The sequence below is a fragment of the Falco cherrug genome, chromosome 1, assembly GCF_023634085.1.
Source record: "Falco cherrug isolate bFalChe1 chromosome 1, bFalChe1.pri, whole genome shotgun sequence".
Taxonomy (NCBI): Eukaryota; Metazoa; Chordata; class Aves; order Falconiformes; family Falconidae; genus Falco; species Falco cherrug.
Genome location: NC_073697.1, coordinates 68570616 through 68593318, shown reverse-complemented (window position 1 = coordinate 68593318; position 22703 = coordinate 68570616). Strand labels below are relative to the sequence as shown.

General features: G+C 43.8%; 1 protein-coding gene across 1 annotated transcript; it reads right to left on the bottom strand.

Annotated features, from left to right (window-relative positions):
* Positions 1 to 5440: 5440 nt before the first annotated feature.
* On the bottom strand, positions 5441 to 20123 carry ETNPPL (ethanolamine-phosphate phospho-lyase). The gene is made up of 13 exons (XM_005445984.3): positions 19998 to 20123; positions 17597 to 17715; positions 17275 to 17434; positions 16310 to 16384; positions 14459 to 14552; positions 13357 to 13473; positions 11533 to 11615; positions 10801 to 11026; positions 9778 to 9932; positions 8945 to 9034; positions 8609 to 8739; positions 7627 to 7694; positions 5441 to 6753 (listed from the first exon to the last, which is right to left on the bottom strand). The coding sequence occupies exons 1-13, from the start codon at positions 20087 to 20089 to the stop codon at positions 6622 to 6624; spliced, it is 1542 nt and encodes a 513-aa protein (XP_005446041.1). The 5' UTR covers positions 20090 to 20123; the 3' UTR covers positions 5441 to 6621.
* Positions 20124 to 22703: the final 2580 nt, after the last annotated feature.

Here is a 22703-nt window from a genome sequence, read left to right as displayed (position 1 = left end):
ATGTGAGAGGAAAAGCAAGCAGAGAGATAATTTTCATCTAGGCATTTCTGAAGATACCAGGTCTGTTGGTCAGGATTCCTGTAGGTGCTGCAGTTTTGCTTCTAAATGCTGAGAAAGAGACGTTTTGTTTTCGGAACGCGAGGTAATCCATGTGTGCCCGTGGCTTCAGACATCTGAGCAGCAGGATTGTGGGTGCCTGAACTCTGTGCAGCCCTTAGTGCCAGTGCAGGCAGAGGGACTTACAGCCCCAGAGCAGAGCAGCTCCACATCAGGGAAGCTCAGGACCGTGAAGGCTGATGCCTAAGATCCTGCGCTGCCAGATTTCGGCAGGTTGGCCAGTCCTGTTACGAGAATAGCACGTAAGGCACAAAATGGTTGTACCTTCTGACAGTTTTCCTGTATGTACAGTTCAAGACAACCAGCTATTTTTATTTACAGGCATTCTCTTGGTGTTTAGTGTTTCAAGCATCTCTAAGGCATTTTTGGTTGCAAGGTTTTTTTCCCCAAGATCTCATTTCTGACAGTATTAAACCTATAAATTAACCAGTTTAATCCATAAAACCATGTTTTGGTACAAAGATTTACTCAGTTTGAAGAATACCATGCAATGAAGACCTGGACTCGTAAGTGAGGTTATTTTTTTTTGTTGTTAATGTAGTCTAATTTGTCAACCACACTTTTAAAGCTCTGTGTTTTTCAGGGTTTGTACTTAGGTGGTATTTCTTTCCTTTTCCAGCAGTGGCCTACAGATGTCTTACTGCCTTTTCCTTTTCCTTGCTGCCTGTGGAAATATCTTTGCCCATGACAGCAGTACACTGAAGTATTCTTAAAGGGCTCACCTGCAATTACTAGTCTCTAGCTAAGACCCCCCTCCTTCATAAAATCTATTTATTCATCCAAAAAATATGTCAAATGGAGATTCCCTCTGTTTTACATTACATTTATTGACATAAAGAGATTGCCTCATAGATAAATTGCTTTGGAATGCTTCTGTATAAATGTTTCTATATGTGTTTGTGCATCTATAAGAATATATATAGATACAAGTGCACACACACCCCCGGGCATAATGTACATGCACATATATTATTTATAGAATAAATGCCTGTATAAATAGCTGCTATTTGTTCCTCTAGACTGTTCTTCTGGAATGTGAAATAGCAAGTTTATACAGATGGCAGTATTGTCGGTAGCTCACAAACCTTTGAGGGACAAGGAGGAAGAAGACATTTGGTAACTTTATGAACACTGGAAGACAAAATAAAGTCAACAGAAAATGTATCTGGAGGTGAGTACCCAGCGGCAACTGAAGGCTTGTGCTGCTTCGGCCGTGCTATGGGAGGAGGGAATACTTGCAATGTAAGTGATCTCTTGGCATGCTTTCCAGTGTCCCACATCCCCCTGCTCTCAAATCCAAACTGGGGAAAGATTGGCAGCATACGTTAGGTGTCGTAGAAAGAAAAGAGGACTTTCATGGGGATGCAAGGAATAAGTAAATAGGGGCATGATGGAAAAGTCTTCCAAACTTATCTGAAGCCATGTGCATTTGTGGGCAAATATTTTCGTACTGTGCTCGCGGGTAACTTTCCAACCTCTCTTGTGGATCAGGAAACAGCTTAACACACTTCAGACAAAAGAGTGAAGATACAGTCCTTACTTGTAGGTATTTGTTATATTTTACACATCTGTGTCAGAAAAAAACCTCTCTTACATCAAATCTAGCTTACACTGGAAGTCATTATTTTTTCAGTGGAGCTTCACCACCTGTAACAGTGTCCTCATTTAACTGTGAGTTAAGAAAGCAGGATTAAATGCCATGGCTATTTTTGCATAGATGCCTAAGTTGGAAGGGAATCTGGTCCTGTCTTACAGAGCCCCGTAGGTCTCACCTGTACTATAATGCTGTTTTTCACAGATGAATGTGCAAGATATAGTCTGTTCTTACACTCTGATTTATTTACAATTTGTATGATCTGTATCTTGCCTAATAGAGAGTAGAATAAAGCTAACTTAATTGAGAGCTGATTTATACTGTGAACAGAAATCTTTGTTCTCAAGAGCAAGTCACTGGAGCGTGTTAGCAGCGCATTTTCCAGATGAACTCCTTTTGTGCCTTATTTTGTGACTAGAATGAAGAAACTGAGGAATGGACACCAGAAGCTTTCTTTTTGCTTAGAAGAAGTACCCTGCACCAGCTGAAAAAGTATTTTTAGCTCTCTAAGCTTCCTGGGAGATGCGAGACAGACTGCTTGCTTCCCTGTTGTTCCGTGGTTGTATCTATCCAGTGCTTCATGATATTTCACGTAATCGGTCTCTGACTTTGTACTGCACATCATAGGGCTTTATTTCCTGACAAAACCACATGCAAGTAGGGTATAAAGTGAGGTAACTGCAAATAAGTACATTGAGCTAACTACTTGGAGTCCTATATAATTGGGTGATTAGGTGATAAGCTAATTATTAGCTGATAAGGTGAATAACCTTTACAAACCATAACAAAGGTTATTACAGCTGCTTTTATACATGGAAGCAAATAGGGACATAAAGATGTTGTCACTCACTGAATCAACAGCTAAGCTGAAGCCAGGAATCCTTTTTCAGGCTTTCATGCGACCACAAGACTTTCTGCCTTGTTGATTATTAAAGACTTCTAGCAACCATCAGTGCTGAGCCAAAACACATTTCTTCATATGCTTCCCCTTCTGCTTCCTGTAAGTAATTTTTAATCCTATGTTGTAAATGTATGTTATTGTGATATTGGAGCTGTGTTTATCCTAACACACATGAATGACTGTGAGCAGAGATGGGGAGAGACAAGAGTTTGTTTTGCTTAGCGCAGATTGGTCTTGAGCTGTGAAGCTCAGTGAAGGATTTGAACTTTTGGTGCTTTGTACCTAGGGCCTTTGTTTAAGCCCAAATGTATTTCCTTATGCAATATCAACATGAAAAGCCCTCCTGTGTAGATTTCTCTCACGCCCTTTGTAAGATACCCTGCATGTCTGGAAGGTGAAGCCTACAGAGGTGACATGACACAGTCTAGTCATACCACAAGTCAGTGGGAAATGCAAAAGCGTAGCTTGTCTTTTCTAATACAGCTTTTCTGCTGAACCATAGACACCAATAACATCAAATGTTCCAGGTGGGAAAACACCAATGTGTATGGGTAGCAGAGATAGGGAAATCCTGTCACACTCATTTGGCCTTGTCTTCCCTTGCATAATCCTTCTGCCAGAGCTTGGCTGGCAGCACCACAGGCCAGGTCCGGGTTGAAAAGAGACACTGCTAGCTCACCTGCTCAAGTCATCACTGAGAAACCTGGAAAATTAAACTAACCTTTCTGCTGCCGTGAGCTAATGTGCTCTGCTTGCAAGCATTAGTCACTTGGGTTTTTTTCCCAAATTATTATATCAAATGAAGAAAAAAACCCAACAAGGTAGATCAAATGTGCTTATATACAATATGCTTATATGTATATACACAGTAATAACTGCACAGTATAATGAATACTCTTTCATTGTCATCCCGGTTCCTTTAACTTCTCTAGTATATTACTGAGTGCAGCTTCTTTTTAACACTTCCTGGTTTTTTAGCTCTTAGCTTAGAATATCTGCACACTAGGAATTTAGAATCCAGAAGATGCCTGTACAAATTCTTGTGTGCCATTTAAATGAGTCACATTTAAACAGCCTTCTCCGCTTTTAGAAATATTTTTCTGCTGGTTGTTTCTGACTTCTTTTTCTAATCTCTGTGGTTTTGCATGTTGGTGCTGAAAGCTGTTGTTTTAGATGAAGGTGTCCCAGTCAGATGTTTGACCCAGACTTTTATCACATTAAAAATGAAATTTTGTCTCTGCATTATGTTTTAATCTTTTTTTAACAGAAATGTCTTGCACATTGCAGCAGCACATGGAAAGTAAGCGTTTCAGGCTTGTCCTTTGGTCCCCTTCATTCAGCTCCCCTTTTTTTTAACAGATTATCAGCAGAGCTTGCTGCTTCTGTGTATGTGTGGCAGGGGGAAAACAGGATGGGACTTTTCCCCTCTGGACTTTGGTGTGCTGGGCCTGTTAGTTCACAGCCACCAAGCTTAACAGCTGTAAAGATTATAAATGTATTCTCTGATAAGACTGTGTTGTATGTCTAAGAAACCATATATCTAAAAAGCACCAGGCAAAATATAATACTCCTCCATAATTCTTCTACTCAGTGTATTTCCATTGCAATGTTTAATGGAGCTAAGGCTGAGGCATTTTTCCTCAGATATGGACATGCAGCATGCTCTGTTTCCCTGGCAGTTCGGTGGTGGTGTGTTGAAATGGCAACTTTTCATCCTGATTCTTCTCCCCAGAAGAGTGCTCTCTTAAGGCACAGCTTTCTGACTCCGTACAGGTTCAGTCCTGCTTGCTTTCATGTAGGGGAATTAACTGCTGGTGGGTTCAGACTCAGCGTCACTCTTTCATCAGTATTTGCAGCAAGCACCATCCTTCCTTTTCCTGCTGTCATAACCAGTCTGTTTGCTTGAAAGTCTTAAACGTGCAATATAAAAGTGATTGAAAGAGTGATAAACTGAGAACGCAATAAAATTAACCTGACTTCACTTCCAGTAGGATGATGAGCTAGAGTGAAGATAAAAGCAACTAAAACTCCAGCATGTGAATGCCCACTTGGGATGGAGTCCTGCCTTTCTCTCACCCCACTGCCTCTTCCTCCTGCTGCATGGTCTGTGCAGGCCCAGGCCTCCTCAGTGAGTACGTTCATTATCTTTGCAGAAAACCAATGGGGAAAAAAGTGTGGCCTTATTTTTTTTCTTGTAGGGTTAAGTGAGTTGAACTGGGTTATGGAGGTGTCTGATGAATGTAAGGGCTAGAGTGGAGGCTGAAGAATACGGCTAAAACCAGGAATTGCACAGCCTGGACAGGAAAGGTAGAAAGCTTTTGAAAATTAATGACCTGCCCTAACAGTCAGTGCCATAGTACAGACTGGTGGGCTGTGTGCCTTTGAGCTTAACCCTTCCAATAAACTGCACAAGCATTTGCTTCCTGGGAAGCGCATGCTGCTGCTGCTGCACGCAGTAGATGAAGTATAATGCAAGTAGCCACACTCCATTTCATAAGGGGAGTGACCTAAGCTGTGCCTTTGGACACACAGCACGTTAGGTCTTTGCATAGTTTCACGTTGGAAAAGACCTCAGACATCATTCCTGGTGCACGGTTAGCAAGGGCTGAGTTGCAGCAGCTGAGTTAACATCTGGCTTGGAAGCTCAGAGCTGCCGAGAGCAGAGGGCCACTGGGAAACACAGCCTGGCCAGTTCTGCTTTGGCATGGAGACAACCCCCAACCAAAACTGAACTGTTTTCAGGCTCTATTTATGTTCTGAATAATCATCAGAACTGTTCCGGGAGGATAAAATTAAAACAAAAAAACCCCTCTTTGTAGAGGACATAATAATTACAAATAAGAGATTTATTTTGATGGAAGAATTATTCAAGTATCATGAAACAGAAAATAATCCAGCTTAAGGATGTTGGAAAATGTTACACCAGAAACATCAATATTAATATAGCACATCGTGGAAACCATGGAATTAGGTAATGTGTTCAATTTCCAGTCACATCAGCAGGATCATTAGCAGCAATTACAAACAGCAGAACTTAGGGTATTAAAATTGAAGAGGAGATACATTTTGTCTTTTTTTTTTCCTCTGAAGTAGAAACCATTTGTAAAGCCCTCAGTGTCATCCATAGCATAGAGTTGTGCATGTATTAAAAAAAAGAAAAGCAGGACTTGTGTGTTCTTGTTGAAATTTAACACTGATAAGGAGGCAAGTCAGCCAAGTCTATTCTACTTGCCTATTTTTTGGACCGAGAGTATTCCATATATAAACTTTTGGAAAAACAATACTCATAAAATCTTACTCCATATAAATAGTTATCTATAAAAGTTCCTTTACCCATAGAAAATCAGCATCCAGATTCTTCATTTTCTTTGAACATAAGGTGAGAATACCCTGCATAAACATCTTCTCTTTACACACACAGTGGTAAACTCTTGGTAGAGTGTCATTGACATTAACGAAGCTACCCCAATTCACATCAGCTGGCAACATAGTCCATAGGACCTAAGTTACATTGGAAGATAATAATAATTTCTCTCAAGCATTGTTTTGTGAATTCAGCCATTAAAACATGGGAAGTAATTAACATCTCAATATTACATATTGAAATTTAAAATACTGTAAAAATAGCATGTTAAGCATATAATTTTAAAATTGATAGGATTGACATTTCCTTGTATGGTGGTTAAGCAATTCAGATTCTGTGTAATATTGGTAGATCCACAGATTTCACCGAGTTTGTGTACTGTACCTATGTCAAGCCTGCCATCAGCACCAAGGTATTTGCATATCACAAAATATTCCATTTGGTCACATCTAGATTTTACATGGTGCAGCTCTCATATCTGAAAAGGTATTTTAAACTCCTAATGTATAGCTAATACAAATTCAGCCAGTTTATGGAAGGTAGGACTAGGCTTCAAACAGATCCTAGGGCTCCGACTATTGCACTCTTCATCTCAAAAGCAAGACTGGGACACACATTCAAACTGAATGAGGGAACCTTCCCACTTCATGTTCTTATTCTTTCACTTGGCAGTGAGTGGTTTTTAGAATAAAGACCATCTTCTTGTCTGCAGGCAGCTCCATTCATATGGCCAATGGTTTCATTTGCACCTTCTGGTTGAGAACTCTCTTCAGTTGTCTGAAACAGAAATGACATGTCAGTGAAGGCACGTACGTGTCTTCCAGCAGGCAGCCATCAGACTTGGTTGCCATTAAGTAGCCTGGCCTGACTCTCCTCCTTTAGCAGCACAACTTCTTAGCTTTGAAAGAAATGGAACTGAATGTGTACAAATGTTTGTAAGAGGAGGCTTGCATCCCAAATATAGTACAATCTAGACAGCCAGCAATACTTAGGGTCTCTGCCTTAATTATTACATCCCCCGACGGCTGAGTTACTGCCTTCCCACCATTCGCAGCATCACTGGAAAACTCACCATGCGACAACTCAGCAAGCTTTCCTTATAACACAGTGGGTGATGTGTTTTTAAGGGTGTGAGAAATTACCTATCATTTATCCAAAGCTGGGGCTGTAACCTATGAAGTCCTAATTTGGATGCCTGTTAGCCATTCATACTCAAAAAGCAATGGTGGGAATGAAACCCTTGGAACTGTCCCAAAACTTGGACACCTTCCTGGCTGAAGGCTTGCTTAGAAAGCCAAATATCCCTCAGTAGCATGCAATACCTAGAACTAGTAAAACTGTTGACTGCTGAGCTCGCAATTTCGTGCAGCCCGGAGTCTGGCTGGTCTTGTTTGCACACAAGGCAGACAAAGCGAGGGGCTTGTCTATAACATGTTTCTCATCATAGGTCTGTATTACTCAGCTCTTTTTGGATTTGCCCCAGTAACACAATCCTCTCAGGCTTCTAGTAGCAGGTTATGCTCTGAGCTCAGTTTCAAGGCGCAGAACAATTCACACCACCAAAAATGAGGGTGTGCCCTACCAAAATAATTTACACTTGCTTTGCCAAATGCTTATCTGAATAAGAGTTAAAAAAAATTCAAAACATACTTTTATTTTACACTCTGCATTCGCAGATGCATTCTTTTCTGTCTTCATTCCAGTTGCCTCTTCCATTTCTAAAAAAAAATAAGAAAATAAATAAATCTGAAAGATCCAGGGTTAAGTAAGCACATAGTCAATTTAACAGCTGGCTGAAGTAAAAATACCTGATCGGCTGTTCCTCTGGGCATTTAGCACAGAAGAGTAAGTGAAGAATGATGAATACTTCCCCAAACATTTTTCTGAGGCAATGTGATTAAGGTATCATGACTATAGTTTGGAGGTGTTTAGAGAAAAGAAGGAAATTAGCAGCTTGACTGTAGCATGAGGGTTCAGCTAGACCTTTCAGAGCTGAATTCTGTCTTTGTCCAGCAGGTTCATGCTAGTCTTAACTCCAGCTGTCACAATCTCAGGAGATGGGAATGTTCAATGTAGAATGGGCTCGGAAAGTCCTTACGCTAACAGTATACCTGACATTATTTTCTCCTGAATTGGTCCCCAGGTAGAAGATAAATAGAGCCTGAAAACTTTCCGGGTAAATGTAAGTGAGACAATTGTGTTCCAGTACACCAGTTTAAAAGGAAAAAAAAAACCACAAAACCCAAACCAAAAAAAGCAACAACAACAAAAAAGGTAGAGCACACTATGGAAAGTTTCACCAGTGTTTCAGCAGTGTTTTTCAGGCCTGTGCTGAATTAATATATTTGCTCCTTAACATGTAGCATATGTGACCAGAAATGTGTAGTAACACCAAGTCTGTGAGAGAAAGGATCAAGAGCAGGATTTTGCCTAAAATTTGGATAAAGTACATATGAGATTTTTTATTTATTTGTAAGACTTTGTGTTAAGAACAGCAGTTTGGACAAGTGGTAAGAAATGTAATTGATTACTTTCTCTTGCATGTAATGGCCTAGATTATGGTGGCTGCTGTTTCTAACGAGTCACTTGGAAAATTAACAGAGTATTCCTTTGAGCACTAAAGCATGCATACCTGTGAGAAGTTCATCAAGTGTCTCCACTACATGTTTTGCATCTTCCATTGTGAAACACATTGGTGGTTTAAATTTTAGTATATTTCTGTGGGGTCCATCTGCACTAAGAAGGATGTGATGCTCCTTCAGCCTGTGGAAAGAGGAAACATCTGTGTTAGACAGAGGTATAAAACTTTAATGTGCCCTGTCAGATCTTTCAGGATGAGTTTGATTTTGAAGCTTTTGTTTTACTATGGTACCAAAAACTACACAAATGTAAACTGAAATTAATGACTAACTGCTGGGGAATATTAGATGGGTTTAATCACTGCATGTAGTCTTTAAAAACCATTTACTTGTAAATGAGATGAAGGGCTTCAGCAGTGGCTGGTGTTCGCTTTTCTTGGTCTTTCACCAGATCCACCCCTACAAACAGTCCAACACCCCTGGAACAGGGAAAAAAAAAATGCAGACAAGTGAAATCCAGTGTCAGTAACCCAAGCCTCCTACTGCAAATGCAAAACCTGTTTCTAACAACTGCAGTTCCCTTCCCTGGGAGGCAAGTGAGGAAGAAGCAGGAAAGAGAGGAGACTTCCTCTCTTCTCATCTTTTGGCACTGGCTACTTTGGATGATAAGTGGGATAACAGATATTTCTGAATAAATAAATTTAGCTGGCTCATTAAGGCTACATGGCCAGTTAAGAATGACGGAATAACTTTCTTATCCTGTAAACCAAGTCAAGGAGCTGTGGAATACAAATAACCAGAACTAAGAACGACCCCACAACCCAATGCCCCCTTAAAAACCAAAAGGCAGTTATCATGGTAGTAACACGAGATGAGGAAAGCCCACACTAACATCTCCAAATGAAATGGACCAGAGATTTGGACAAAATCACCATCATCCCGACAGTGTGCTGACAACTGGGCTATTCTGTGCAGATGGCTCTTTCTCCTGCTTTGTCACAGAGCTTTTCAGTGGCTACGCTTAAACCTAACTAAGCAGATGAATGGACAAGTTTTTCGAAAAATATACTGTCTTGCAGTATCAGTTTTGGGTAGTCGATTTTTTAAAAAAAATGAGGTGCAGCATAATGATGCCAATGTTTCTGCGTTCCCCTCACCCCAAACTTGTTGATTTTTCTAGCACAGTTATTCTTCTTCTCTGACATTGCTGCAAGGCACCCACCTGATATCTCCCACTAAGGGATGTTTCTCCTTTTGCTCAGCCAACAACTCCAGGAGATAATTTCCTACTCGTGTAGCATTTCCTTGGAGATCTTCTTCTTCTATTATCTCCAGCACAGCCAAACCAATAGCACAAGACACTGGATTGCCTCCAAACTGATAGTAAAGACAGACAGGAAAACAAAACCCATCAGAAACATTCATCTGTGTCTATCCACATGGTTTTCACTTGCCCTCTCCTGCTTGGCATGTTGTAAGGAAAGCTTGAGGAGGTGGGGATTTTGTGCTGTGTAGGCTGTGGAGCACCATCTCTCACGCTTTGGGAAGTGTGAGAGGCCCAAGGCTGGGGCCTCCTCTTCAGGTTTCAGTAATCTGAAGATTTCACAGCTGAAGCATTCAGTCTGCTCTCATGGTTTGCTAACTGCATGTGCAGGCAAAATGCTCCTGTGAAGAGCAGTGGGTGATAGGTCTGGTATTTCTTGAACTGGAGGGTATAAACTCCATTGAAAGCAGGAAGATTCACGATAGCTGGGAAGAAGGCTTAGTCAAAGGAGCAGAAAGAGGACTCAGTGTAAAGAAAGCTGCTCCTCTGTGGCATGCAGGCAGCTCAGGTTTCCTGGTAAAGGGTCACTGTTTTGTTAGGTGACAAAGCAGACCAAGGCCTGCAAGGGCAGGAGCCCCACCAGCACACAGCTTGTCCCAGAAAGTGAAATTTTACATGGCCAACATTTCGGAGTGGGGAGAGGGAAAAGTAAGGAAGAATTTATCTGTATGGATGTGAGCTGGGATGCACGACTTGCCAGAGAGCTAATGCTGGTCCATATTAAGACACACCACTTGGTACAGAGCATATTTCACAGCTTGCTTTTAGATATTAGATGGAGGTTGGCTCAAGCTCTTAGTAACATGATGCAGTGATGGATGCAGAGTTTAGCTGAATCACCTGAACAACTTCTAATTGCTAAATGCAGATCAAAAGGAAAAAAAAAAAAAAAAAAAGGCAAGCCTTCACCTACAAACTTACTGTATTGAAATACTCCAGTCCAGAAGCACCAAAACTTTCAGCAATTTCCCTTGTTGTGACCACACAAGACATAGGGTGGCCATTGCCAATGGGCTTTCCCATGGTGACAATGTCTGGCACAAAGTCTTCACCTTGCAGCTGGAATGCCCAAAAATGCTTCCCAACTCTGCCAAAGCCAACCTGGACCTCATCAGCAATGAACACCCCACCTGCGGCACGCACGTACCTGAAAACAAATAGAACAGCTTGAATGACTAGTTCTGCAGTACATGCCTTGGGTAGGCAATCTTGGACAAGGCAGTTTGTATTACAGAAATTCTCCAGTGTGAGACCAGGTTGCTGAAACACAGCTATAGCTATTTCAATCGACAAACATTTTAGTTTGCTAAACGTTAAGAAAAAAAATAATCTGGTATTTTGGTGCAAAATAGAGGTACTGTAATGGTACTGCAGGGTTATATCTATGATGGTTCAACTTCATCTTCCATCAGACTTATGGCCTGAGGAATAAAGATAGAAAAGGAAAGACAATTATCCAGCCAAAAACAATTAGTCAGCTGATGTTCAATAAAAAAACAGAAGTGGAATCATGGTCTTCAAAAAGTAGAAAGGAACCATAGATAGCCAGGAACAAGAGAGGGTGATAGCTGAATTGATTGGATAAGCCTATAGTAAAGAACCTGTTTCTTTGGTTAATTTTCCAGTTGTGCCCTTTTGAAGTGATGTACGTACTCTGCCACTTTCTGGAAATATCCCACAGGTGGAATTACTTGGCCTCCACAGCTCTGCATGGATTCGGCTATGAAGGCAGCAATCTACAAAAAACAAATGCAGGTGAGAGCTGTGTTCATCTACTTGGCCTTTGCACAAACATCTAACAGTCTAGAAATAAATGTTTAAATGTGTGCCTTAATTTAATCACGCAATGGGTTGGACATCTGAGGGCTCTTGAGAACAGCTATGGCTAAAGAATTTATTCATTTTGTAATCTGGGGTGCCCAAATTTGCAGTAGCCAGGGCCACCTTTGCAACCCGATGGGAATACAAGGAGCTCCATTAGTCCTACAGTTGTTAAAGTGGAAGACACTTACTGGTATCAGTGGACCTTGGATCAGGCTCCCGGGAGCACTGTAATTTTATTTACAAATGTCAATTTACAGGACACACATAGCAGTGTTTGCCATTTTTCCCAGAAGGTTAATAACTTGCTTAATGCCAAGGCTCTCCAGTAATGGGCATAGGTGGTGATCAGCTTTTTTGTTCAACCCTGAACACCAGGCATAGCTGGGTAGAAGCTGAACTGTAAGATGACCTGAGGCTATGCTTTGGGCACCTCTGCCTAATGCAAATAACTACACAAGTAAAATGTCAGCATGAGGCACTTGACAAAAGAGGAGAAAAACTCTATAGGTGAAATAAGTCCAGTTGCTAGGAATGAAAAAGAAGTTATTTCAAGTCAGGAAGGGGAAGAGCAGCAGATCAGATACACTGGAACATCAAAATTTTGTTTCTTGTCAACAGCAGAGGTCTATGCAGCAGAGATACGATATTACCCCAAAGTCTCAGCATAAGTCTGCTATTTAAGGGATTGCATCCCCACACCACTTGTGAACCCTCCCTGAGCATCAAGAGGTCTCTCTGGGCTGGTGCAGTCTTCCTGGAAACAAGGCTGAGCAGTGACGTGTAAAGAACCGTACATTATATTTGAAGAGGCATGCTATGGCCAAAGAGTACGAAGCTTCCCATAGCATGTGAGGCTTAGCCTTTAGCACAACTTGTCCTGCCACAGATCTATGTCACCAAAACCTAAGAAATATGCAAGAGAAAGGAAACAAGGGAAGAAAAACACAAAACTATCCGTTAGTAGAGAACAAAAAAAAGTTGATAAAGAAACTAAAATAAGAGTGACTTAAGTCCATTGGACTAGAAGGGAACATGTTGTTCCAGTCTCCACTGAAGTCTTCTGGGACTTCAGTGGGCTTTGGATCAAGCCCTTCATGTCTCAAAACACTAATGCCATCATACAAAATATTAATACATACTTTAGGTAAACCTGTTCAGCCACTGTCTGTTTTTATCAAGGTCATACTGTAAATGATTGAAAGGTTCACCTTTCTAGATGACTCCAAAGTTATATTAAGCTACTAGACTCAGAAATCCAGTATGAAGATTTTATCTAGCATATTTTCTCCATGTCCTGGAGACTTCTATATATCCTTGCTAGAATTTGTGACGTAGTTTATCAGCTTGCCCTAACACATTTACAATCTACTGATTCAATGCATAAAATAGGAAATTAAACTGCTTTGGTTGTTATCGTCTTGTTTACAACTATTATTGATCCTTTCATTGATGCCTAGAAAAATTATGATACGAGTGTCAGGTAGAAAAATGACTCATTTTGAACACAGAACCCACCATAGGAAAATGAAGGTGGGGGGTGGGGTGAGGCAAGGGAAACCAAGTAAAGAAACGTGTCCTTAGTTGCCTGTTTCATGCCCCCATGCCACACTTCATAGATGAAGCCTCAGCATTTCTAGAGCACAAACCACACACCTTGCGTCCATTCTTCTGTGTTTCTTCAATAATCTTTTTCACCTCTTCAGCATAAGCACTTGCTGGATCTGGGTAATCTTCCCTGTATTTCCCTCTGTAGATATCCGGAGAAGGAGCCTGAAAAGACCAATATGTTGTTGGTTTTTTTTTTCTTTTAAAACCCATCCTTCTATGAAATATTTATGTGCTTTCCTATTGCTCTGCATTTTTGTCTTTCCACACAGGTGGATAATAGGAGTTATTACAGCCTGAATTTCTCCATGGAATTGCAAAAATGCTTACAGGAGCTTAAACTCAATCCAGCCCTGTGATGTGTTCAACATTACTGGATGCAGCTGCTGAAAAAGGCATCGTCTACCTCATCACCTTTCAAGACCACCCCTCCTCTTCCCCTAAGACACAATACTGAGCCCTCATCCATCATCTCCTTTCAGATTCTGCAGAAAGATCCATTTCTGCAAGTGGAGAATGGGGTTTTCCATTCTAGCATCCAAGTCATGGTATGAAGCTGTATCACCTTCAAGCCTCTACAAACAGAGTCGGGAGATGTTCAGTAAATAAGAGAAAGGCAGTGGTATAAAAACGTAGATACTACTTCGGCAGTGTGGTTAACACAAGGAGGCCTAGATAGGAAAGACCTGCTTGGTGTACATCTCTGGACTGTGAATGATTTTTGTCTTTGTAAGTTCAGGCTGAAAATCAAACAGTATCCCACTCAGCTGGACACCCATGAGCTCTATACCCAGATCTGTGTGAACTTGTGCGGTCTGCCTTGCCAGTTTTTGGAAGCAGCCTGTCCTGCGTATCTTTAGACAAGCCAACACAACAGATACTGGCTAAGTTCTTCCAACTGTGTAACTACACAGTGCAGTGACTCAGGAAACTTGTAGCGCTATGAAGGAAGTCAGTCTCACAGCTGAATAACTTCTTAGAAATCCAAAAGCAAACAATTTTGCTGTGTTTAATCCACTGACACACAGCCAAGTACATGTACTCTAGCATCAGCAAAACGGAATGAAAGTGTATTTACACCAGAAGTGGGTAATTCAATATGTTGCATAACAGGCATAAAAATGACAAAACCCCAAAAAAACACACTTACCACATGCACAAACTCCTTCTTGCTGTCCTTTCCCAGCTGATTAAATTTATAGGGACTGATGTCAATCAGAGATGTAACATGGCCATGGTAAGCACTGCATAAGTGTTAAATATTGAAGTCATTTTTCACCAAATGTACAGAAGAGCTAAATTTACAACCGTGCCCATAAATAGTCCAGAATAAGCAACTGTATCTGCAACACAGTAGCACTGTTTGTGAAGGGATCTTGATTTAATTTACTCTTTGTCTTTCTCTCACAGGCAATATGCAATTGCTGTTGACTTTAATTCACCAGCAAGACTGGAACCAGGAGGTATTTTTCTTGCATAAAATTAAGTGCCAGCATAGGGATGGACCAAGATGATGTTCCTTGGACTGCACTGCCTCTAAGGTGGCTTCCCTAGCAGCCTTACCCAGCAATTAAAGGGTGAGACCAGCTCCCTCATTTCCAGCTTGTGGGCCCCACTCCAGCCAATCTAAGCTTTGCAAGCAAGACCCCAACACCGTTGCAGAGACTCTCAAGAGTGTGCATTGCACTGGAAGGTGGGGATCTTACGCAGCAGCAGCACACCACCGCCTGCCCTGAAGGCCCTGCAGGCTAGACTGTCTGGCAGAAGTCACTTTCAGGATAAGGATTAATGTATGAATATAAAACTTTTATATTGCAGAGTATGCAAAAGCTGGTTACGACGGAGACCAATTTAATTTAAAAATGAGGAAACAGATTCTTGAGACTGAAGCATGTAGCAGCTTCATTCAGGCAATAAACACTTTCATTCAGCCATAAACTTGAAGTGAAGGGAACCTCAAACCATATCAAAGACATATCACAATCTCACAGTAGCATACACAGGGGGTAGAGAGGACAGTTTTGCATTCCTTTGTCTTCTTTACACCCTTCTACTAGCCAGTCAACAAAATCTGCCAAAGGACACAAAGAAAAGACAGAAAGCCCACCCTGACTGGAATGGTAGCTATGGCAAAAGCCTACAGAGCCTTGGGACAATGGCAAAGAAATACCCCATCGTGTTCAGAAAGACAAGATGTTGCAGTGAAACAGTGACAGAGCCAGCTCCATCCTCAGCTTCTCCTGACAGAAGCTGCTCTCAGTGGTTCCAGATCTTGGCCACATGAGTCAAGGAGGGCTAAAAGGGGTCTGAGCACGGCTGGGTCAAAGCAGCTTTGTGCCATTCAGAGACACATGCTCTTGCAGTTGCTCTGGCTGGACTTGCTAATCACAGCCTAAGAAGATCCAGCCCTACAGCACATAACTAACTCTACAGCTGCATCTAGGATAGGGAAACACAGAGATGTGGTCAGCCACGGCTGACAGCCCTCTCGGTGTCTCCCAATTTTGGAGCTGCTTGGTTTTGTGTGTACTTGCGTTCACTGGAGGAGAGTGGTGCATCAGTGCAGCACCGCTGCAGAGCTACAGGATCTTTCTTCTTGACCACTGAATATTTATTTGTACAAAAAGAAACATGTCCAGCAGAGCATGACAAACAGAAAGCCCTTTTCCAGAGCAGCCCAGTGGCCAAACCACTCACTGGTGTTGAAAACCAACATTCAAGTCTCTGGCCTGAATTGCTCTAGAAGTCTCTGTGGGAAATACCCTGTAACAGGTGATTGACTTTCTGGGGTGCCTGACAAGCTTCTTTTTCAGAGATCTTCAAAACTTGTGTTTATCTGAATGTAGAAAAGGGATTTCCTGACCTGTTCTAGTATGACAGCAACAAAGCTTTTCTTTCAGCAGGCAGTGAGTACAAACAGCAGGGGGTTGCTGAAAAATCGCTTCTGAAGTAATGGCAGGAGTTTCTGGCTACATTCACATAAGCTACTCTGTGTACTTACTTTTCAAGGGTGATCACATCTTGGTGCCCATGGTACTGCCGAGCCAGTCGTAAAGCAAGATCATTTGCTTCAGACCTGCATAATACCAGATACAGCCACCAAACAGTGAGGAAGCACTTCCAATTAAAGTGGTATTCTGACAGAGAAGAGGAGGCATGGGACTAATGGATATATAATAAATCAACGCAGCAGGCTCTGGTACTATACATACTACATTGCTAAGGTTGAGACTGAATGTCTGTAAAAGGGCAAAGAAGAAACAGCTCTTTGTATAAATAGCAAACAAAGAGATGCTTTCTTTCCCTCCCCCAGTTTGCTCGTAGACATTTACCTCCTCTTGGTACAAATGAGACTGCTTTGCAGCCAAGAGTGCAATGCAGCCACAAACCCTTGAAAAGCAACAGCTTGCCAGCCCCATCTCCCACCCTCCACAACAGCTCCATTCTCCCCAGCGCTTGCACCATCAGGCAGCAGAGAACGCAAATCTGCTCCCTGGACAGGTACTCATACTTAAAGCCTGACCCATAGCAGCCCCTCTGCTCACAAGCGCCTGCAGGTTGTCTGTTCTGGCAACAGAAGTGATCACAGACTAAATGGACTGCCTAAAGAAAACTACTCATTTCCAAGGTCATATGCCAGTTTACCGATAGCATGCACCGATCTGCACATAACATTTCACCAATTTGCAGTCTAATTTCCTTTTCCTGCCCCGCCCCCCCCCCCCCTTTTTTTTTTTTTTTTGCATAGCATTCAGCAGACCAGTTTCTTGTTTTGGCTTTCCTTCATTGAGCCATCACACTAAATATGACAGCTGCACATGGGAAGGATCCTTCAATCAGTACTAGAAATATTTTTGTTGTTTAGTAGTTAAGTCCTACTTAGTGAGGTTTAGACCAAGCCCTTCCAAGTGTCCATCCCAAACAGAAGCAAAATAGTCATAATGGAAAAAAAATATTCAGACATACCCAGAGTTAACAAAATAGCAAACAGAGAGTTTCTTGGGTAGGGTGGCTGTAAGACGCTGCGCGTAATGAACAAGGTTGTCATGCAGGAACCGGGAATTTGTATTGAGCAGTTCCATTTGTTTTGTTGCAGCCTTTATCACTTCTGGATGACTGTGACCGACTAAAGAAGAAAATAATTAGTTATTACTAGCAAGCAGTCAGCTATTGAACCACACAAGGAGATTCGGAGAAGCAATGTGAACATCATCACTTGGGAGGAGTGTGTTCTGATCCCCATTAGAAATGAAGGAATAGAAGCAGACTTGTAAGTTAAACTGCTTACCATGTGCAACGTTGTTGATACAGTCTAAGTATTTTTCTCCTTTCTCGTCAAACATATATTGGCCCTGAGCACGCACTATCTTCAGAGGGTCCTTGGCAAAGAACATTTTGCAGGAAGGCCTAAAAAAACCCAAAAAACGTTTTAACATCATTTTAGTTTTCACAGTTGTTCCCCCTCCTTAGGGTGTTGAGGGGGTTGATCTTTTGCAGCTCTGGAGACAACTGCCTCCCTCTGCAAACAGCTTCTTGAGCACTTCAGATGGTGGTCAGGATGGTGCTGAAATTAAAAAGTCTCTGCACACCTCCCCAAACACAGTGGGAACAGAAGTAGGTCTTTAATAAGGGTGTTTTCAAAGCATGATTCTGTCTGCAAGTGGTTTCCCAGGAGCACAGTGACTGCAAGTCCTTCCATGTCCTGCTGCATTTCTAGGCTGTAGCTGTTTGTTTACATGCCTTATGAACGTATATGGCTGTCATGGTTTAAATCCAGCCAGCAACTAAGCACCACACAGCTGCTCGCACACTCACTCCCTTCGCCCCAGTGGGTCAGGGAAGAGAACTGGAAGGGTAAAAGTAAGAAAATTTGTGGGCTGAGATAAAGACAGTTTAACACATAAAACAAAAGCTGTGCACACAAGAGAAGCAAAACAAGGAACCCCTCCACTTCTTCCCATCAGCAGGTTCAGCCACCTCCGGGAAAGCAGGGCTCCATCATGTGTAACGGTTCCTTGGGAAGACAAATGCCACAAGTCTGAATGGCCCCTCCTTCCTTCTTCTTCCTCCAGCTTTATATGCTCAGTATGATGAAATATGGTATGGGATATCCCTTTGGTCAGCTGGGGTCACCTGTCCCGGCTGTGTCCCCTCCCAGCTTATTGTGCACCCCCAGCCCACTCACTGGTGGGGTGGGGCGAGAGGCAGAAAAGGCTTTGACTCATTGTAAGCCCTGCTCAGCAACGACTACAGCATCCGTGTTTTCAGCACAAATCCAAAACATAGCCCCATACCAGCTACCATGAAGAAACCTAATGCTATCCCACCCAAAACCAGCACAATGGCCAATTATCTTGCTGTGAATAAAACGAAGTTTGTTAAGCCTTGTTTTATACTATATCATCACTGTTCATCACACAATGGCTGACCGTACCGTATAGAGGTCACACTCAAGAACACCACATTATTGCCTTGCGGGTCCTAAAGATCTCACTATCTCATCCTGCTTGCTTTGGAATAAAATCTTTAAAAGCAGCTTTTTATAGGCACCTAAATCACACCGGCTTCCAGCAAAACTCAGGCTCCTTGTAAAATTATACAAAGTACTCCTTAAACACTTTATCCCCCCCCACACACACCTTGGAGTACATGCCAGCTATGTAATTACGTTGGATGTTATTACTGAGGGGAATAAAGTCTTCTGAACTTTTAGTAATGTTTATATGGCCTCAGATACCTGGAAAGACCTGTGTTTAACTCAGTCACAGAGTTATTGTTGGGTATATTGATATTATGAACTTGTAAAGCCCGTATGGGACCCCTAGAAAGTGAAGTTAGTTCACTTTCTGACAGTCTCTAGCCCCACTGCATAGGTCTTTCCCAAGGCTATTTGGTACGCTTTAAAAGCAGCGCACATCATCATCATCATCAGCCATCTCTTGACTACGGTTTTTTTCTTCTAACAGGTGTCAGCTCGCTCAGTGAGTTTCTTTTTGCACGCCCGGCACGGTGGATCTCACAGTCCCTGCGCAGGGAAGGGATCCTGCGCTGCCCCCCGCCCATCCCCCCCCGCACACCGCGCCAGGGCACTACTTCTGTGACCCTTTGCTGCGCTCCCTGTACATGCCACACACCTCTAACGCCCTCAGCAGCCAGCACTGCTTTTAACAATCCGCACTCGTTTGTCACTCGGCAGCACCCACCGAGGCCAGACCCGGGCGGCACACACGGCGGCGGCTGCCGGCGCTCGTCCCCCACGGCCCCGGGCGCTCCCGGCTGAGTGACCCCTCAGCCTCACCCCACGGAGGCGTCCGTTCTTCAGCAGCGGGCAGGTCGCTCACGGACCCCAAGCCCTGACCCCGCACCGCCGCGTTTCAGACGGACGCCGGGCACCACGGTCGGGCGGCTTGCGCGGGTCCGCTAGCAGCAGCGAAGCAGCGTTTGACGTGCTGCGCTGTAACGGCTGCACCGGCATTACCCCCGCCCCCCCCCCCCCCCCGGGAGCTGGAGGTGGCACGGAGGTGGCACACGGGTCTGGCAAGCGGAGATGACGGGTCGTGCACGGACCCACGCGGGGCCGGAGAGGCTCCCCGGCGCCGTGAGGGCCGCCGCCACCGCCGGGGGCCGGTGCAGCCGCCACAGAACGTCCACGTCCACGTCCTCGTCCTCATCCGCCCCGCCGCCCCTACCCGATGTGCTTCCTGCGCAGGGCGAGGGTCTCCGCCTTGCTGTAGCGCTCCTCCATCGCCCCGGCCCTGCCCTGCCCCGCCCGGCTCGGCATGACACTGCTGGGGGCGCTGGGGACACCCCGCCTCTTATGCCGGCGTCGGGCCCCGCCCAGTCCCTGCTCGCCCCGCCTTCCCCTTCCATTTTTGGGCCTATTCGGCCGGGGGGCGGGACCGGGGGCGGGGCCGGGCCGGCGGTGCCAGGCGCGGCTTTGCTCGGTGTGCTTACGGTGGGCAAAGCGCTTCTGCTGCAGACATCCTCCTGGGGGGCACCGAGCGGCTGATTTAATCAGAATTAGGGTCATAACAGAAAGATCTTCACAGCTCCTTCTCTGTCGGAACCTGGTCATAAGTGTAGGCTGAGGTGTACTCACATCCATCCATCAAAGCCAGTACCTGTATTTCTTGTAAAGCGCAGCAAATTAGTAAGAGCATGGTTTTCTGTGTTTTTAGACATGTAAGTAGAAAAGGGCTCAAGCCCTGGTGCCCTGATGTATCGGTACGCCCTTTTTGGCCTGGGCAAGACCTAAGTATAACCTGTCCCATGAGCTCCTTCTAACCACTACGCCAATGTAGAAGTGATTTGCCTGCTCGGTGGTGGACTTGGGAGTGCTGGGTTACAGACGAATCTCAAAGGTCTTTTCCAACCTAAACGATCCTTTGATTCTATTTCTTCATGGTTCCCCTTGATGACCATCTCACTGGACGTCAAAGCCCGTAAGAAAAAAGAGGGGACAATTTCATGGGGAAGAATGGCAGAACTCACATCCAGAGGCATTGTGTTTCAGACCAGTTTAGCTGCTGATAGAGCACCTCAGCTTTACCTTCCCCTTCGCATGGATGATGCCCCCCGCTCCTCGGCTGGAGGCTGCTTCGAGAGCTGCATGGGCAGCCAGCAGCAAAACCTGCACCTACTCCCTGCTGCCCATCTGCAGCTCGTCTGTGCCACCTGCAGCTCTGTGTTTGGAAGAGTTTTCAGAGAGCTTATGTAAAGCCACACAATTCCCCTTGCTGATACTTGTCTTTTCTAGATCAGTATCCAGTATCTCATCCCAAATTTTGCAGATGGAAGAAATACACCTCCTGATTTTTACATTTTTTTATATCTGCCTTTCTGCTTCTCTAGTCAAGCACTTCTTTTCCTACAGCCGTTTTCTTGAGCTTCTTCAGACAGTGTTAATTTTGGAACTCCACAGCTTTCACATTCCTGCATTCCTGCTGCATCAGAAGCCTTGCCTCATCAAATCAGCCATGCAGCAGAAGCAGTAGGAGGCACCAGCAGCTACACCTCTTATACCCCAGCAGAGACAGCAGCTGCCTGCTTTCGGTGCCTCATCCAGGCAGAAGAAGGGATGGCCTCAAAAGACATGAAGGTGTCAAAGCTGTCAGCTAGTCAGCTAGGGCAGTATCATACAGGCAGTGATGAGGTTCATTCATGGGTCTCAAGAAGAGAACAGGCATTTAAATCTGCTAACATCCGAGTTGAGCCTGGGATAGAGCCTGTCAGGAATGCCGTCAGCAAACGCTTTTCCATTTTGCCCATCTGTGAAAGCTGGGAAATGATACTTAGCACAGGGCAGATGTAGTTCAAGTTGTACACGTTATATACTGGACATAACTGCAATCCCTTTGAAAGAGTAACATAAAGAAAGGCTAGAGCCAAGGCAGTGAGTGGCAGCATGTGAGTCTGAGTCTGAAAGCATTTCGGGAGAGATGATTTTCCTGCACCCAGCTAGTACCTGCCCTCTGTCAGTGCCAAGCACAGCCTCGTCCCTCCTCCGGGGCTGCTGGGAACACTAACACTGAAAAACTTCAGCTGTTTACGCTCACCTGCCCAGTCTTGCTCTCACAGAAACCCTGGACCACAAAGAGATTTAAGGCACATGCAAATTGCTGTGCTTCTAATCCTTTGCCAGCACGAATTGGCAGCAGCCCTACTTGTATCAGACCTTTTTGTTCCAGGCTCAGCAAAAGATAGTTTGTTCACAGCTAGGTTAATAACTACTTGAATTAATATTAAACTTCATCAGGAAAGCTCAGAGTGGTAGGTGAAGTACCTTGTTAGAATGGGCGGCAGGGCAAGGGCAGGGTTGCTTCCCTGTTCCTTCACAGCCACGGAAAGAGGCTTAACAATCAAGAAAATATCTGTCCCTTGCTCTTAGCTCACAGTTTTTGCACACACTTTTGATAACGTCAGCAGAAGCCAGCCTGCCGGGTCTCGCGTAGAGCAGAAGAGGTCTCCCCCTGCCCCGATTAGCAGAGAGAGCCTGCTCAAGACACAGGGCTTTCCTGCACCTTGTCACTTGGCTTTTTTAGACTTCCCCCGCTTCTTCCACTTGCCCTCGTAATGCTGAGGAGTAAATACAAGCAGCTATTTCTCCCCGATATAGTTCCTTTCTTTTCAAAATACTTGCGGTTTTTTAAAAATCCCAAACCATACAGTTTTCTCAGTCCTGCTCTGTTTGCTTTCTGAAAATTTTAACTGATCTTTTCCACGCTTGTTTAAGGGCTTAGTCCTGGCAGGGTACCAGCAACCAGCAGCCCGGCTTCCTGCACAAATGATGAAAAGGAGTAAGTATTTCTAAGCACTATTCAAAGTATCCAAGTAAGGTGCCTTTGTCTCCCTATTTAACTGTTTAAGGAGTTACTGTACCTCTGAAAAACAATGTA

Excerpts from the sequence above, each read along its gene's own strand:
- ETNPPL (XM_005445984.3), bottom strand. The coding sequence starts at position 20,089 with ATGCCGAGCCGGGCGGGGCAGGGCAGGGCCGGGGCGATGGAGGAGCGC. Across the intron at positions 13,474-14,458 it reads AGAAGGAGTTTGTGCATGTG|GCTCCTTCTCCGGATATCTA; the intron begins GTAAGTGTGTTT and ends TGGTCTTTTCAG. Across the intron at positions 11,616-13,356 it reads CACAGAAGAATGGACGCAAG|ATTGCTGCCTTCATAGCCGA; the intron begins GTGTGTGGTTTG and ends TGTTTTTTGTAG.